This window comes from Esox lucius, chromosome 12, assembly GCF_011004845.1.
Source record: "Esox lucius isolate fEsoLuc1 chromosome 12, fEsoLuc1.pri, whole genome shotgun sequence".
NCBI lineage: Eukaryota > Metazoa > Chordata > Actinopteri > Esociformes > Esocidae > Esox > Esox lucius.
Window position 1 is genome coordinate 14,884,908 of NC_047580.1, and position 14,564 is coordinate 14,899,471.

At 41.4% G+C, this 14,564-nt stretch overlaps 1 protein-coding gene across 3 annotated transcripts in view; it reads right to left on the minus strand.

Moving 5' to 3' along the window:
* Positions 1–6,225: 6,225 nt before the first annotated feature.
* Positions 6,226–14,564, minus strand: part of acot7 (acyl-CoA thioesterase 7) — a 56,331-nt gene continuing 47,992 nt past the window's right edge. For all 3 annotated transcript variants that reach the window (XM_010875673.3, XM_010875671.3, XM_010875675.3), the window contains one exon: positions 6,226–6,640. In XM_010875673.3, coding sequence (XP_010873975.2) covers positions 6,542–6,640 — 99 coding nt within the window. In that variant the 3' untranslated portion in view covers positions 6,226–6,541. The remainder of the gene's footprint in view (positions 6,641–14,564) is intronic.

Below are 14,564 nucleotides of genomic sequence, written 5' to 3' on the forward strand. Positions count from 1 at the left end.
ATGAATAAGAATCGGTACAATTATGTTCGCTATCAACATATATCCCTAGTGCTATTGGTTCTTAAATACTATTAAATTGGGAGTTAATACAACTGAATGTCTCTGAAGCGTTCGGCAAATCAAAAGTTCACCTTACTTACAATATTTTAAACACTGCTTATGTGCCATCTCCCCATAAAGGCAGGATGTTAGAGATCTATTGCACAGTTTCTATGCAATCTGGTCTTGTTAAGATTGTAGTTTCATTGGAAATGAACAGCTACACTCCTTTTGTATGTCATGTAGATTGTTTTCCAAGTTGGCTTACAAAATGCAACATGCTTTAATTATCAAATAGAACATTTGATATGTAATCTCACCCATATACTATAATTAGCACAAAGGTTTTGGGAGACAACCTCTACGCCATTGCATGCATTGTTTCAATACCTGTAAGAGCCCTAATTATGATTTATAAATAATTATTCAAGGCCCTGCCTTTGTGTCTGATATAACATTTGCCTAATGATCATAGCGTTAATTAACACTAGAGCAGTGTCTCTTGAAACGTTCAAGCTTGAGCGGTACAACAACATTTGTTTCACTACATAAAATGTATGTCACAAAATTAATGACATGAAATTGTATGCATCCCAACATAAAATTCTGAAATAGTAAACAACAATGACTATATTACTTTGCATGATTTGCATAATTAGCAGTTACCCTAAAACAGAATCCCTTGAACCGTCCAAGCTAGAGTGACCAAACCCACATTGTTTTACATGGTTTGGTAATCCCAACTATAAACTTGTAAATTGTTCAATGCAAACAAGCTGGCAAGCACACCACATTTACTTCTGTAAATGTATTTTCTAATTAATTGTGTAAGTTTATAGTGGGTTCCTCATGACATGCCCATAAGGAGTAACATTAACGAGCATCTGTACTGTAACAACAGCTACTCAGGATGGAAATATTCCATTAATTTAGCACCCCGAGCCACTTGAGATGAACTGAGTAAATATATGGCTGCATGAAAAAGAGTGAGAAAGAGAGAGATAGAGGGATAGAGAGGGGGACAGAGAAAGAGCGAGGTTAGAGAGTTATATGAAAAGATGAAGCATTTAGAGAGATGGTGGGATAGAGAGGGGTTATAGAGAGATGTTGGGATAGAGATGGGTTATAGAGAGATGGTGGGATAGAGAGGGGTTATAGAGAGATGTTGGGATAGAGATGGGTTATAGAGAGATGTTGGGATAGAGAGGGGTTATAGAGAGATGTTGGGATAGAGATGGGTTATAGAGAGATGGTGGGATAGAGAGGGGTTATAGAGAGATGGTGGGATAGAGAGGGGTTATAGAGAGATGGTGGGATAGAGAGGGGTTATAGAGAGATGGTGGGATAGAGAGGGGTTATAGAGAGATGGTGGGATAGAGAGGGGTAGATAGAGATGGTGGGATAGAGAGGGGTTATAGAGAGATGTTGGGATAGAGAGGGGTTATAGAGAGATGGTGGGATAGAGAGGGGTTATAGAGAGATGGTGGGATAGAGAGGGGTTATAGAGAGATGTTGGGATAGAGAGGGGTTATAGAGAGATGTTGGGATAGAGAGGGGTTATAGAGAGATGGTGGGATAGAGAGGGGTTATAGAGAGATGTTGGGATAGAGAGGGGTTATAGAGAGATGTTGGGATAGAGAGGGGTTATAGAGAGATGTTGGGATAGAGAGGGGTTATAGAGAGATGGTGGGATAGAGAGGGGTTATAGAGAGATGGTGGGATAGAGAGGGGTAGATAGAGATGGTGGGATAGAGAGGGGTAGATAAAGATGGAGGAATAGATATGGACAGGAAGAGTGAGAGATGGTGGATAGAGAGATGGAGAGAAAGAGGTAGATAGACATGAGACAAAAAGAGGGGGTAGAGAGATGGAGAGTTAGAGTGGGGAGGTTGAAAAAGATATAGGGATCCGGGGGGGGGGGGGGGGGGGGGGGGGGGGGGGTAGAAAGAGATGGGGGAAAGAGAGGTGGTAGAGAGAGAGAAAGACAAATAGAGATGAGAGAAAGAGTGGATAGGGCCCATTCCTTTGTGGTGCTAGGTGACCTGGAAGTAAAGAATGACAGAAGGTGTTCCGCCCACTGGGTCTGCAGGCAACACGGATACAGCCCCTCCTGTGAGAGCGGAGCCAACCTCCTTCAGCAGTGCTATTGTTCACTCCCGCATGCCATTCCATGGGAACACCTTGGAACGTCTGCTATTTTGTTTAAAAGTAGAGTAGAAGCAAAAACAACAGCAAATCTCAGACGTACTAGGTGGAAATGCATTTAGCTTTTGTATTTGTGAAGAAAAACTCGATTTTTGTTATCAAAGAATTCAATAATCATAACACTTTTAGCAGCCATACACTGCACTGGTTCATTCAACTCAGTCCTTTTCAACGACGTAATCCAGTTTTTCTTTTTCTTCTTTTTTTCCCCTTTTCTTTCTGGCTCTCAAAGTTAGCCAGTATCCCCTTACTGTTTATGTCTCCTACTTTATTTGGCTCCAACAGCAATTTGCCTCTTTTGGTATGTTAAGTAATAGACTTGTCCAAAGTAAATATGAGCATTTTGAAGTAATTGTCTCGTAAAAATGTCATTTTAAGGTAATATTCTGTTAATACATACCTTATTAAGTTGACTATACTCATATATGTGGCCAAAACATTTATTGGAGAAAAAACAAGGCTGCATTTTTGTGCTTACTTTTGTGTGAATGTCCCAGTAATGCACAGCTGATGGAACATATAAAACAGTCCTGCTGCCAGCAGGGAGCAAACTGTACTGAGCTTGTTTTTTACTCTCTTCTTTTCTTCAGGAACGTTTATCATTCCTTTATTCCCTCAATTCCTCTCTCCTAATAGGTTTCCTCGTACTGTTGTGGATTTCCCTACCAAATAGCCTTGTCAGGATAATAGCACAATCCCCTTATGGCTGGATTTGGATATTGGGAACACGCGAGGTGGAGTACAGACAAGGAGAGTCCTAAGACAGTGTTTATGAGAAAGGTTAGGTTTTATAATTGTATGCTATTCACTATGAAGTGGAGTGCCAGTAGGTGTCATATTTGTATTGTTGTGAGTTAGGCACTACAATGCAGGAGAGAGGGAGGATGGACAGTGAGCTGGTCTTGTGGGTATTGCAATTGATTAGTTTACGTAGAATTGGGTACTTATTTCAGTGGCCTAAAGTTCTGTTTTTTTACAGAAGTAATGAAGGAAAATGGAGGGAAACTCTCAGTCAAGCCCCTCCCCTTCCAACAACTTTGACTGTGGGTGTGCAATATAGTGGAAACCAATATCATCAGCTCATGGTTATAAAATGATTGTCTTTGTTTTGGGGACATTACTCATTGTTTATAGCTAGTTAGTAAATAACTGTATTGAAATGATTTAAGTAACGTTGTTAGCACATTATCCAGGATTCAATAACATGTGCTTTATTATTAAACCTGTGTTTGAAGTTAGTAAAGCATTGCATTTGCATTTCAGGGTTGTGGGTTCATTACTTCACTGGATATTTGCAAGGATCACATTGTTTGTAAACATTACTCATGTTGACTCAAGAACAACTACCCTTTAAGAGGCAATCTGGGATTGTCACATCCATGTTTGGACATTTAAATAGCATCATCAACTTAAATGAACTGTTTAACTGTCTTACCCCTACAGAGCACTATATTTAAAGTTGTTTTACTCTTCTGTCAGTAAGCAATGTAAATGTTAACTGTATAGCCTCAAAACCTACTTAAAGACAGATTTATTGCAACAAAGATTGGACACGATTATTAGCAGCTGATATGTGTGTAAACAGCCAATACATACTAAATTCACCTGCACAGCCGATCTTCATTGCAACCATCACTGGACCCCACTAAGGCAGATGTTGGTGTTGTTTTATTCTTCATTGCAACCAGATTGGTTGTAAAATCATGTCATGAACTGGCTAGACATGACATTTCCAACAACATTGTGATTGTGTTATATTTTGAACACAATGTATTATGATAAATCTATGCTAATTAAAGTTATGATTAATGAGCTATTCCTGGTTTGAGCCTGACATTTCAATTGTTGTGTGGATATCATCAATTATTTATTAATAAAACAATGTCATAAGATAACATGCAATAGTAAACCACATTTTAGTGTATAAGGCTGAAGTAATTAAGTGTACAGTCCTAATGTGGCATATTGTAAAATACTGAATAAACTGAATTGGAAAAAATAAATATAATGAGCGGGTGAAGAGGGTAATTCCTTATAATTCGTTATTGAAAGAAAGACACGTAAAGTCAATCACACATCTTGCTACCATCCATATCACTATGGACTTTGGTAGGTTATTTAATTAAATAACATTCATTTCAATAAAAAAATTTTTGCTGAAGATATTGTGATGTACAGTATTTTGGTACTTCAGCTTGGTACTTAGGCTGTGAACTGAGATTACAGTGTCATGCTACTTGTAGTGTTAGATACCTTTTTACACATGAAATAGATCAGTGTTTATTCAGTAAGTTACTACAGTTAGAGGGGTATTGCAGGCGGCATCTGACAAACGGATGAATCAAAGTTATTCTCTCCTTGAAAAATATTAGCATTATCAGTGTTTGAGTTATTAAACAGGGTTGATATATATTGTAAAGGTACGTCTTAATAGCAGCAGAGGGCTCCTGGCCTTTAACTGTAAAGTTGAACAGGACTCTATTACTTACTGGGAGAGCTGAGTCAGCAAAATCACCTATAGTAACATGCCCCTGCTGTCGTGTGTGAGCTTTCACCAAGTTGTCTGGGCAACCAACATTCTATGAAGTCCTGGATCTATGTCTGTGTGCAACCTCGCATTCCCTAGACTAGATCATGATGGCAAAGCTTCCTTGTACGTACATTCAGCGAGAACTGGTGGTGTCATCTGAATCCTTGGCAAAATAAAATCAGAAAAACTGTCTTGACACAACCCTGTGTTGGTCTCTGTACTTGTACTCTTTTTGGCATGATACTGTTATGCTAATGACTGAAGGAGTTTTTACTTGATGAATTGCGAACATTTTCCATCTTCCACAGTGGAGTTCTCCTTTTATGATCAGATAACCACAATCCCCATCTACAATAATGTTCTGTGCTAAAAGGAAATTCCCTTGCATATCAGAATTGCCACACATCTCACCTTGGTGGGGAATGTAGATAGATACACTTTGCATACCCATCTATATCAAATATGGATAGTGGAGGCCTTCAGATGGGTTTCTTTTTAGAATGTAATATCACAAGACAGAGGTTTCAGATGGCCAAGAATGTTGCCTCTCTCAATTGACTGGTTCAAACCTTGGGTGTTCCAAGTTGTAAAATTAAACACCATCCTCCAACCGTTAGCATTTACATTTCTCATAGCGTGTTCCAATAACAGTTTGTGGATGCGCTAAGGATAGAATCATTCATGACCACCCATCCTGGCCGAACACTGTCAGCTATATCACTGCACCCCACACTCCCCACCCATCCCCAGAAGAAAGAGCTAAAGGGGAAATAAAAAACAAATCTGTCCAACTGATACCAAAACCAGGCATGACACAACCTAGGAGGCGGGACTAAGAAACCACCTATTAATAACAAATCAAACTATCCAAAGTACTACTTTTTTAACATAATAGTTGAGGTAGCTATTGAATGTCAAGCATGAATCTAATGTGCAAGTCATGCCCACAATGTAAATTTGGGGTGGGATTCAGTGAGCACAGACCATTACAACCTCTCAAGCTGCCTGGACATGGTGACAGCGTTGATTCAACTGGTCTATACATGAACATGTTATTCCGGTGTTATTCCATTGCGTACAATGCTATTTTAAGGTTTGATCTTTTTTTATGTCCTCCTAATCAGGGACTGATTTAGACCCGGGTGTACCATGTGAACTTTGCTACCTGTAATTTCAGCAAACCTGCATTCATACTGAAATGATTTCGGAACGATCTGAGATGGTAGATGACATGGTTTGCTGAAATGACAGAGAGAAAGGGAGTGTGAGGGACAGGGAAGGAGGAGGGGGTGGCAGTAGGGAGTTGAGTCATAGCCCCCAAGCCAAGGACTGAATTCTTTTTGAACGACAGAATGCAAAAAAGATGTAAGCTACAGTGGATGCTCTCAGCTAATGCAAGCCTAGGCCTATAACCTTAGTGAGCATATAAAGGACACAGAAACTTTTGGCTAGTATTTCTTCATTTATTTTCAATTTATTTATCAATGCATTTACAGACCCATCATTTCACACAGAGTGAATATTGATAGGCTTTTTAAATAACATTCTTAAAGATAAAATAAATATACATATGTATATATTTTCCCTTACATACAGAGACACAGGTTGGTTTGCGGCAATTAAGCTTACACTGAGACATCAACAAGAGTATCATTATTTTTTCCAAGTCGGACCTGTTTATTTAAGATGGATTATAGTAATAATATAGGAAAGTATTCTTGCAGATGTGTATTGAACTGTGCTATGATATTCCCAGGGTGGTTGGTGTCATTGTTGGCGCTGCTTGTCTGCCAGTCTCTTTGCCTTGTTCTGGAGGTATCGTGCTTTGCCCTCCTCAAAATGCTTTTGATCTTCTTCTCCTTCAAGCTGGGGAAAGAGAAAGGCGGGGCATTTAAGATGTTATGGTTTGGTGTCCTGAAATATCATTCTGGGGGAACGCTGTACCGGTAAAGCCAAGAAAACTATTGGCAGCCACCCCATTATTTAACATTACCCCAGGCCAAGCTGCATAACTAATTGCTAATTTACTTAAAAATGGGCAGTAGACCCGCCAAATTGCTGTGGGTAAGACAAGAACACACACATGTTCCAAAGGCAAGAAACGATTGAATACAGAAGTACAGGTCAATTCAGGCCTAAGAAAATAAATGCACTTTCACCCCCTGGAGAAAAGCAGGAATTTTAAGTACAGTTTCACCCTAATCAACACACACACACACAGTCTCATTGAGTCACAGCCACAGTGAATCCTGTGCAAATCTTAGGACTACAATCTTTGTCTGCATTCAGCTGCATAGTGGAAAGACCTAGTTGCTGCCTGCACAGCATTAGTGAAGCAGCATGGTAACCACTCGACAGCATAAAAACCAACACAACAATCTTAGGTATCACTACCAACACTTCCTTATATGGTCCTGTCTCAGCCCTGGCATGTTGCTCTTGTCCGCTCACAGTTTACAGGTTTACCATCAATCTCTGTGTGCGAGTGAACAAAGACGAACCAACAACATCCAAATACTGTCAAAGGGAGAGAGCTTTGTGGAAGTCGTGCTGAAGCATCAGGCCCTTACCTTAGTATGACTTTAGGGGAGAATTGTGAGTCCCTTTGTCCCAGTACCTTCCCTCTCCCCTCTACTATTGGTCATATCCAACAGCCATGATAATGTACTAAAAGCCTCTATTTCAGAGGCTCACTGAGATCTGGTGATATCGTGAAAACATTAAAATATGCAAAAACAAATACTTGCACTGCGGATCTCAAATGCAACCATTATTTACCACCTTTCTATTGTTCTCCAAAACGTCTGCAGGTGTTAACCTTTAGTGCTGCTTTATTCCAACATCATTAACGTCCATCTGTTAAGAGCTCTATCACTTCCTTTACAATAACGACCGACAAGTCTACGTCGAAATGTTCCCTAATATCCTCATTTGTATGTCTAAGCTTAACCTTAAAGCATGACCCTAAACATAACCTCAACCTAAAACATAAGCACACGAAAGCCTTCTGACAAGTCCTAACTCTTTACCACGTTGAACGTTCTGGTGTCAGGACTTTTCATCATGTTTCATGTTGCCACGTATCAATAACAGGATATCCTGGTGACTGTGGGTGGTCCAGCGGTAGGGAAACAAGTACACCTGATCCTCAGTTAGCCAGGGGTTTGTGAAACATGGACCTGATACTTGTCTTAAGCTCTCTTTACAAACGTCTTTTTTTTTTTTGTCTTTGCCTGCAATTTTTTTCTTCCAGAGGATGACATCATGAACTTAGAGGAACCCTTTCCTGGGTCACTGGCTGTCTTTTAGCTTTAGGCCTTAGTTGTGTGTGTGTGTGTGTGTGTGTGTGTGTGTGTGTGTGTGTGTGTGTTTGTGTGAGTTTGGAGGGGGAAGGAGGGACAGAGGGCAACAAGCAGTTCTGTCTTGAACAAATTGAATGAAGCTGAAGGGGCAGAGGCAGTGCAGTCAGAGAGACTGCATGGCACACAGCCCAGCTGATTTAGTTCAAAGGCAGGGAGGACTTAAAACACAACCACTCATCTTTTGCCCAGCTCAACATGGTGGGCTCAGACCAGACATACACATACCTGTGGCTCAGTAGGTACGGGCATGGCACTAACAAAGCAAATGTTCTGGGTTCACAACCCAAAGGCATCACATAAATCTGCCGTAATATGCACACTACAGACAATCACTCTTGATGAGTGTCTGTGCAGCGGCATCTTACATTTCACGTGCACGCACGCACGCACGTACGCACACAGGCTAAACAACAATGTACTGTTTAGTGAACCACAGAGCTTGTAACGGTCAGCGTCACAAATGTCCAACATGTACTCATTTCAAACCTGTCTCGCTGTTATTTAATCATCAAGTTAAAAATCATGGTATGGTACACGGAGGTGTTGGGGTTTGTGTGCATCCGGAATATCTGAGGATGCGAGAAAGAAAGGCTGTGAGAGGTGTGTGTGTGTTCATGCATTCGTGTCCATGTTTGCATGCATGCACAATTATCTGTTTGTGTGTGTGAGAGCATGGGCATGTCTGTGTGTGTGTGTGTGTGTGTGTGTGTGTGTGTGTGTGTGAGAGCATGGGCATGTCTGTGTGTGTTTGTGTGTGAGAGCACCACATTTGTTTGCATACCCAGTGTATTTTTGACTAATGGCATGACAGACACCAGTGATCAGCTAAATGTCCTCTCTGTATATCTGCCTGGTTTTACTCTGTGGCCTAGTCAATCCAACACTGCACCACCATCTTCTACGACTAGTTAAAACCTACCCATACATACATACATGTCAAAATTCTTCAGCCAACAATTCTCATTTACTGAGGAAATAAAGGTTTCAGGTGAGGGTTATAGGGGGGTTTCATGTTAAGGATCCAGAAGGTTGGACTCTTCAGGTTGGTTGTGGTGGTTAGGTTGCTATGGTGATGGCATTCCCCCTTAGGAGATCCTTGGGATGTTGGTTTGTTCAGGTTAAGGAGTGGTAACAGTTTAAGAAGTGTGAAGACAGGTGTAGTGGCTGATTACTATGACTAGCGGTTCAAGAGCTGCGTTCACAGCAACTAGTTAAGGTGTCACAATTGGTAGCAGCTGGTGCTTTTTGGGTCGCTAAGCTCCATTCAATGCAACTAGGAAAGTGTTTTGATTTGTATCGCTGTGCGTAGGATTAATTATACATCAAGGTAAGAAGAAAATAATTATAATAAATCCGATTACAGTTCAAAGATTTATTCAGATCATTGAGCTGACCATGCATCATGGTCTCACATTTTACACAACATTCTGACAACTGATTATTCCCTAAAATACCAATACTTTTTTTCATGTTGCTCTTATCAGATATATGAATTCCAAATAAATGATGGTTAGACATCATATCTCTTCTTTGTCTTGCTTTTCCCTGTACTGCCCACATTTCTGTGCTCATTGAATTTCAATGGCTTCTCAAATTAGCCACAATGCACCATGTTCTCTCAGTTGGAAGGATTAGCTGTGTGGTTCCATTTTACCAGCACTGCAGGACTTCTTTCCTCTCCCTCTAAACTGACTGCTTTTAAATCAGTTTCCTTCCTTTTCTCATCCCCTCTTCAAAGCCTTTTGCCTCCAAAGACTTGCTTATACTGTACCAGAAATGTTTTTTTTTTCAATTCTCACTTTGACAAAACTTATTACATTGTTCCAAAACAACAATTTATGTACTAACACAAAACAATAAGATTTGATATAGCAGTGCTTTATGCTAAGAGATGTATAATATGTGCACCTAAATAAACAAAACTTTCAGCTTACTCCTTATTCAAGATCCTTGCTGAGGTTGGAAGTGCAGTTGGATAAGAATGCCTTCTAAATGACATGAATGTATAGTAAATGTTTAAAAACAATCCTTGGTGGGTGCTTACTGCAAATAAAGAGTAATTGAATGGATCTTGTACACAGAGATATCCAAACTTTCAAGGTCCTATGTGGCTCAGTTGGTAGGGCATGGTCCTTGCAATGTCAGGATAGTGGGTTTGATTCCCACTGGGTACCAGCACAAACATCTATGCACTCACAACTGTCACTCTGGATAAGAGCTTCTGCTAAATGACTAAACTGTATGTGTGTAAACAGAGGGACTGTGAAACCTGGTCACAAGTAGCTAGTGCACGACTGTCGAATGGGTTGTCTTTGGTACTCTCATAACAGTGGTTTGTAGTTGAAAAGAGGGCCAGCAAAAATACAAGTACTTTATGCACATAACCATTTGTGCTGTAGCAAAATACTATGTGAGTAAAATTTGTATATATATACATGGCAACAAAGAAAAAAATGAACTGTTCAAAAGTCTTTGTACCCTTAGTTCTTGATCCTGTGTATATGTATTTATATTAATTTCAACACTACTGGCAGATTTAATAAATATCCAGGAACAATTACTCTTAACAATTGTTTATTTTTTTACAAAATATCAACATAGGCAAAGAGACCAGCGAGGAAGGACACAGCTCATTGGATGCCAGAGGTCTCTGCTGTGTTGGCATGGCCAGTTATTGGAGCGGTCACAGGCTTTAGGGATGCCAAATGCCAACCTGGCCTGAGCAGCACCAGTATACACTAAGTAATCAGAAAATAACAGCCATCTGCAAGAGTGGTATGAGGTTGGACTCACTCTCACTCTCTCACTCTCTCTCTCTCACTCTCTCACTCTCTCACTCTCTCATATATATATATATATATATAAAATATACACTTTGGGGACAATAAATGTCGGTTAGGTTTGTAGGTTAGAGTAAGGATTCATCTTGTTTGGGTGCCCAGAAAGCTACTAAAATCACTGTGTGTTTGTTTTAAGGGTGGGTTTACTATATAGATTGGGGAAAACAATATAGAATTGGGACATTTTCCCTGCCCCATTTGAAAAAAAAGCCTGTATGGTGGTTGAAGTGTTACAGCCAGGCTAGAACAGAGGCGTTGTGGTTGGGTTAGAATCAGGGTTAGGCATTGTAGATTTGGATATGATGAAATTGGGGGAGTTGTTAATAAACTTACTTTGGAGGTGGGTGAAATGTTACTAGGAGTACAGGGATTCACATTGATTCGTGCCAGGAGAAGGAAGAACAGCAACAGCACAGTCTTGCCGTCTCATGAACATCCTCTACGTTGTCAAGTCCAAAAGCAGGCACAACCATTAGGAGCCGAAAAAGCTATCTTTACTAGTAAAAAAAAATAACATCGCTTGTTTGCAACAACTGTCAAAAGGTATACCAGAATTTATTTGGTCATAACTTTTTCCTAATGGAAGTCACCATTTCAATCCCTTTTCTTTCCCTTCTAGAATCTGACACTATTCCTTATGCCATCCATTTCACATGTGCTATACTGAATGTTGACTTGTTTTCATTACCTTTCACCAGTGGATTTGTGTTGGTACACTATATCTCAGAGAATGTTATCTATGAGAAAAATAATAAAGTTGGCAATATTTCTCTGGTACTCTGCGCCAATTTTGACATGGGCACAGCCATTAACTCATTGGTGATCATGTTAAATGGAAGGCATCTAAAAATAAACACAGGCTGCTTTATGTGTTCTACTGAAGGTTGCCATGACAACCATGCTTGTTTTCATGTCAATGGGGCCAGATGAGATACTGTCAGTGTGATGGAGGGAAGGAGGAAGTAGAGAGATGGATGGAGGGACAGAGACAGGGATGGGTGAGGTGGATGAGGGATAGAGGTTGAGGTAGGGATGGGAAGGGAGGCAGAGAGGGCAGGAAGAAGGGGGAGGAAGAAAGGGAGAGAAAATAAGGGAGAAATGAGTGGGGGTGGATGAATGGAGGCAGGAGGAGTGATAAAGAGGGAGGGAGGGATGGAGAGGAAGACAGAGGTAGGAACAGAGGGAGAGACAGAGGTAGGAACAGAGGGAGAGATAGAGGGAGAGATAGAGGGAGGAATAGAGGGAGAGATAGAGGTAGGAATAGAGGGGGAGATAGAGGGAGGAGTAGAGGGAGAGATAGAGGGAGGAGTAGAGGGAGAGATAGAGGGAGGAATAGAGGGAGGAATAGAGGGAGGAATAGAGGGAGAGATAGAGGTAGAAATAGAGGGGGAGATAGAGGGAGAAGTAGAGGGAGAGATAGAGGTAGGAATAGAGGGAGAGATAGAGGTAGGAATAGAGGAAGAGATAGAGGTAGGAATAAAGGGAGAGATAGAGGGAGGAATAGAGGGAGAGATAGAGGTAGGAATAGAGGGGGAGATAGAGGGAGGAATAGAGGGAGAGATAGAGGTAGGAATAGAGGGGGAGAAAGAGGGAGGAATAGAGGGAGAGATAGAGGGAGAGATAGAGGGAGGAATAGAGGGAGGAATAGAGGGAGAGATAGAGGGAGGAATAGAGGGAGGAATAGAGGGAGGAATAGAGGGAGAGAGGGAGGAATAGAGGGAGAGATAGAGGGAGGAATAGAGGGGGAGATAGAGGGAGCAATAGAGGGGGCGATAGAGGGAGAGATAGAGGGAGAGATAGAGGGAGAGATAGAGGGAGAGATAGAGGGGGGAATAGAGGGAGGAATAGAGGGAGGAATAGAGGGAGGAATAGAGGGAGAGATAGAGGTAGGAATAGAGGTAGGAATAGAGGGGGAGATAGAGGGAGGAATAGAGGGACAGATAGAGGTAGGAATAGAGGGGGAGAAAGAGGGAGGAATAGAGGGAGAGATAGAGGGAGAGATAGAGGGAGGAATAGAGGGAGAGATAGAGGTAGGAATAGAGGGGGAGATAGAGGGAGAGATAGAGGGAGGAATAGAGGGAGAGATAGAGGTAGAAATAGAGGGGGAGATAGAGGGAGGAGTAGAGGGAGAGATAGAGGTAGGAATATCAATCAATCAATCAATCAAAATTTATTTATAAAGCGCTTTTTACAACAGCAGTTGTCACAAAGTGCTTTACAGAGACACCCGGCCTTAAACCCCAAGGAGCAAACAACAGTAGTGTTGAATTTCAGTGGCTAGGAAAAACTCCCTAAGAAGATTTTAGGAAGAAACCTAGAGAGGACCCAGGCTCAGAGGGGTGACCAGTACTCTTCTGGCTGTGCCGGGTGAGATATTAAGAGTCCAATTGGAATAATAAATACATTTCTCTTGGCTAAATCCAGAGTATATTTGATTTTAGACTAGGTCAGAAGTATGACCAGGTGGACAAGGACAGGAACAGCAACGGTCCCCCCAAACCAGGTAATCCGCAGGTGTGGACCAGGACCTCATCTCCTTCTAAAATTTAAAATTGGAGGAAACTGAGAAAAGTTAGTAGTACATCCCTCATGTCCCCCAGCACAATAATATAGCAGCGTAACACCTTGGAAACTGAGACGGGGGGGTCCGGTGACACTGTGGCCCTACCCGGGGGAGGCCCCGGACAGGGCCCAACAGGCAGGAAATCAATCCAACCACATTGCCAGGCATCAACCAAAGGGACACCCACCAACCGCAACCCCCCTGAATGAGGGCCGAGTATTGCTAGCAGCGTACAGCCCAACTGCACAAGTGCGCAATAGAGAGTCAACAACAAGCCAGTGACTCTTCCCCCGAAGGGCATTGGAGGGAGGGCATCCCAGTGGTGACGAGAGCCCACCTGGCAAGACAGCAAGGGTGGACAGTATCAAGCCTACTGGTCACCTTCACGCCCCCGGGCCAGGCTACACCTAATTATAAACCGTGCTGTAGAGATGAGTTTTTAGTAGACACTTGAAAGTTTGCACTGAGTTTGCATTTCTAACCTTAATTGGCAGATCATTCCACAGGAGTGGAGCTCTATGAGAAAAGGCCCTGCCGCCAATTGTTTGTTTAGAAATTCTAGGTACAATTAAAAGGCCTGCGTCTTGCGATCTAAGGTTACGTGTAGGTATGTATGGCTGGATCATTTCAGCAAGGTAAGTAGGAGCAAGTCCATGTATTGATTTATAGGTTAAGAGTAAAACCTTAAAATCAGCCCTAACCCTAACAGGCAGCCAATGTAAGGATGCCAGGACAGGAGTAATGTGTTCAAATTTTTTTGTTCTAGTTAGGATTCTAGCAGCTGTGTGCAGCACTAATTGAAGTTTATTTATTAATTTGTCTGGATAACCAGAGATAAGAGCATTGCAGTAATCTAATCTAGAAGTAACGAAAGCATGGATGAATTTTTCTGCATCAGTTTTTGATAGGAAGTTTCTAATTTTTGCGATGTTTCGAAGATGAAAATAAGCAAATCTTGAGACATATTTTATATGTTCTTCAAAGGAGAGGTCAGGGTCAAGGGTAACGCCAAGGTTTTTTACAGT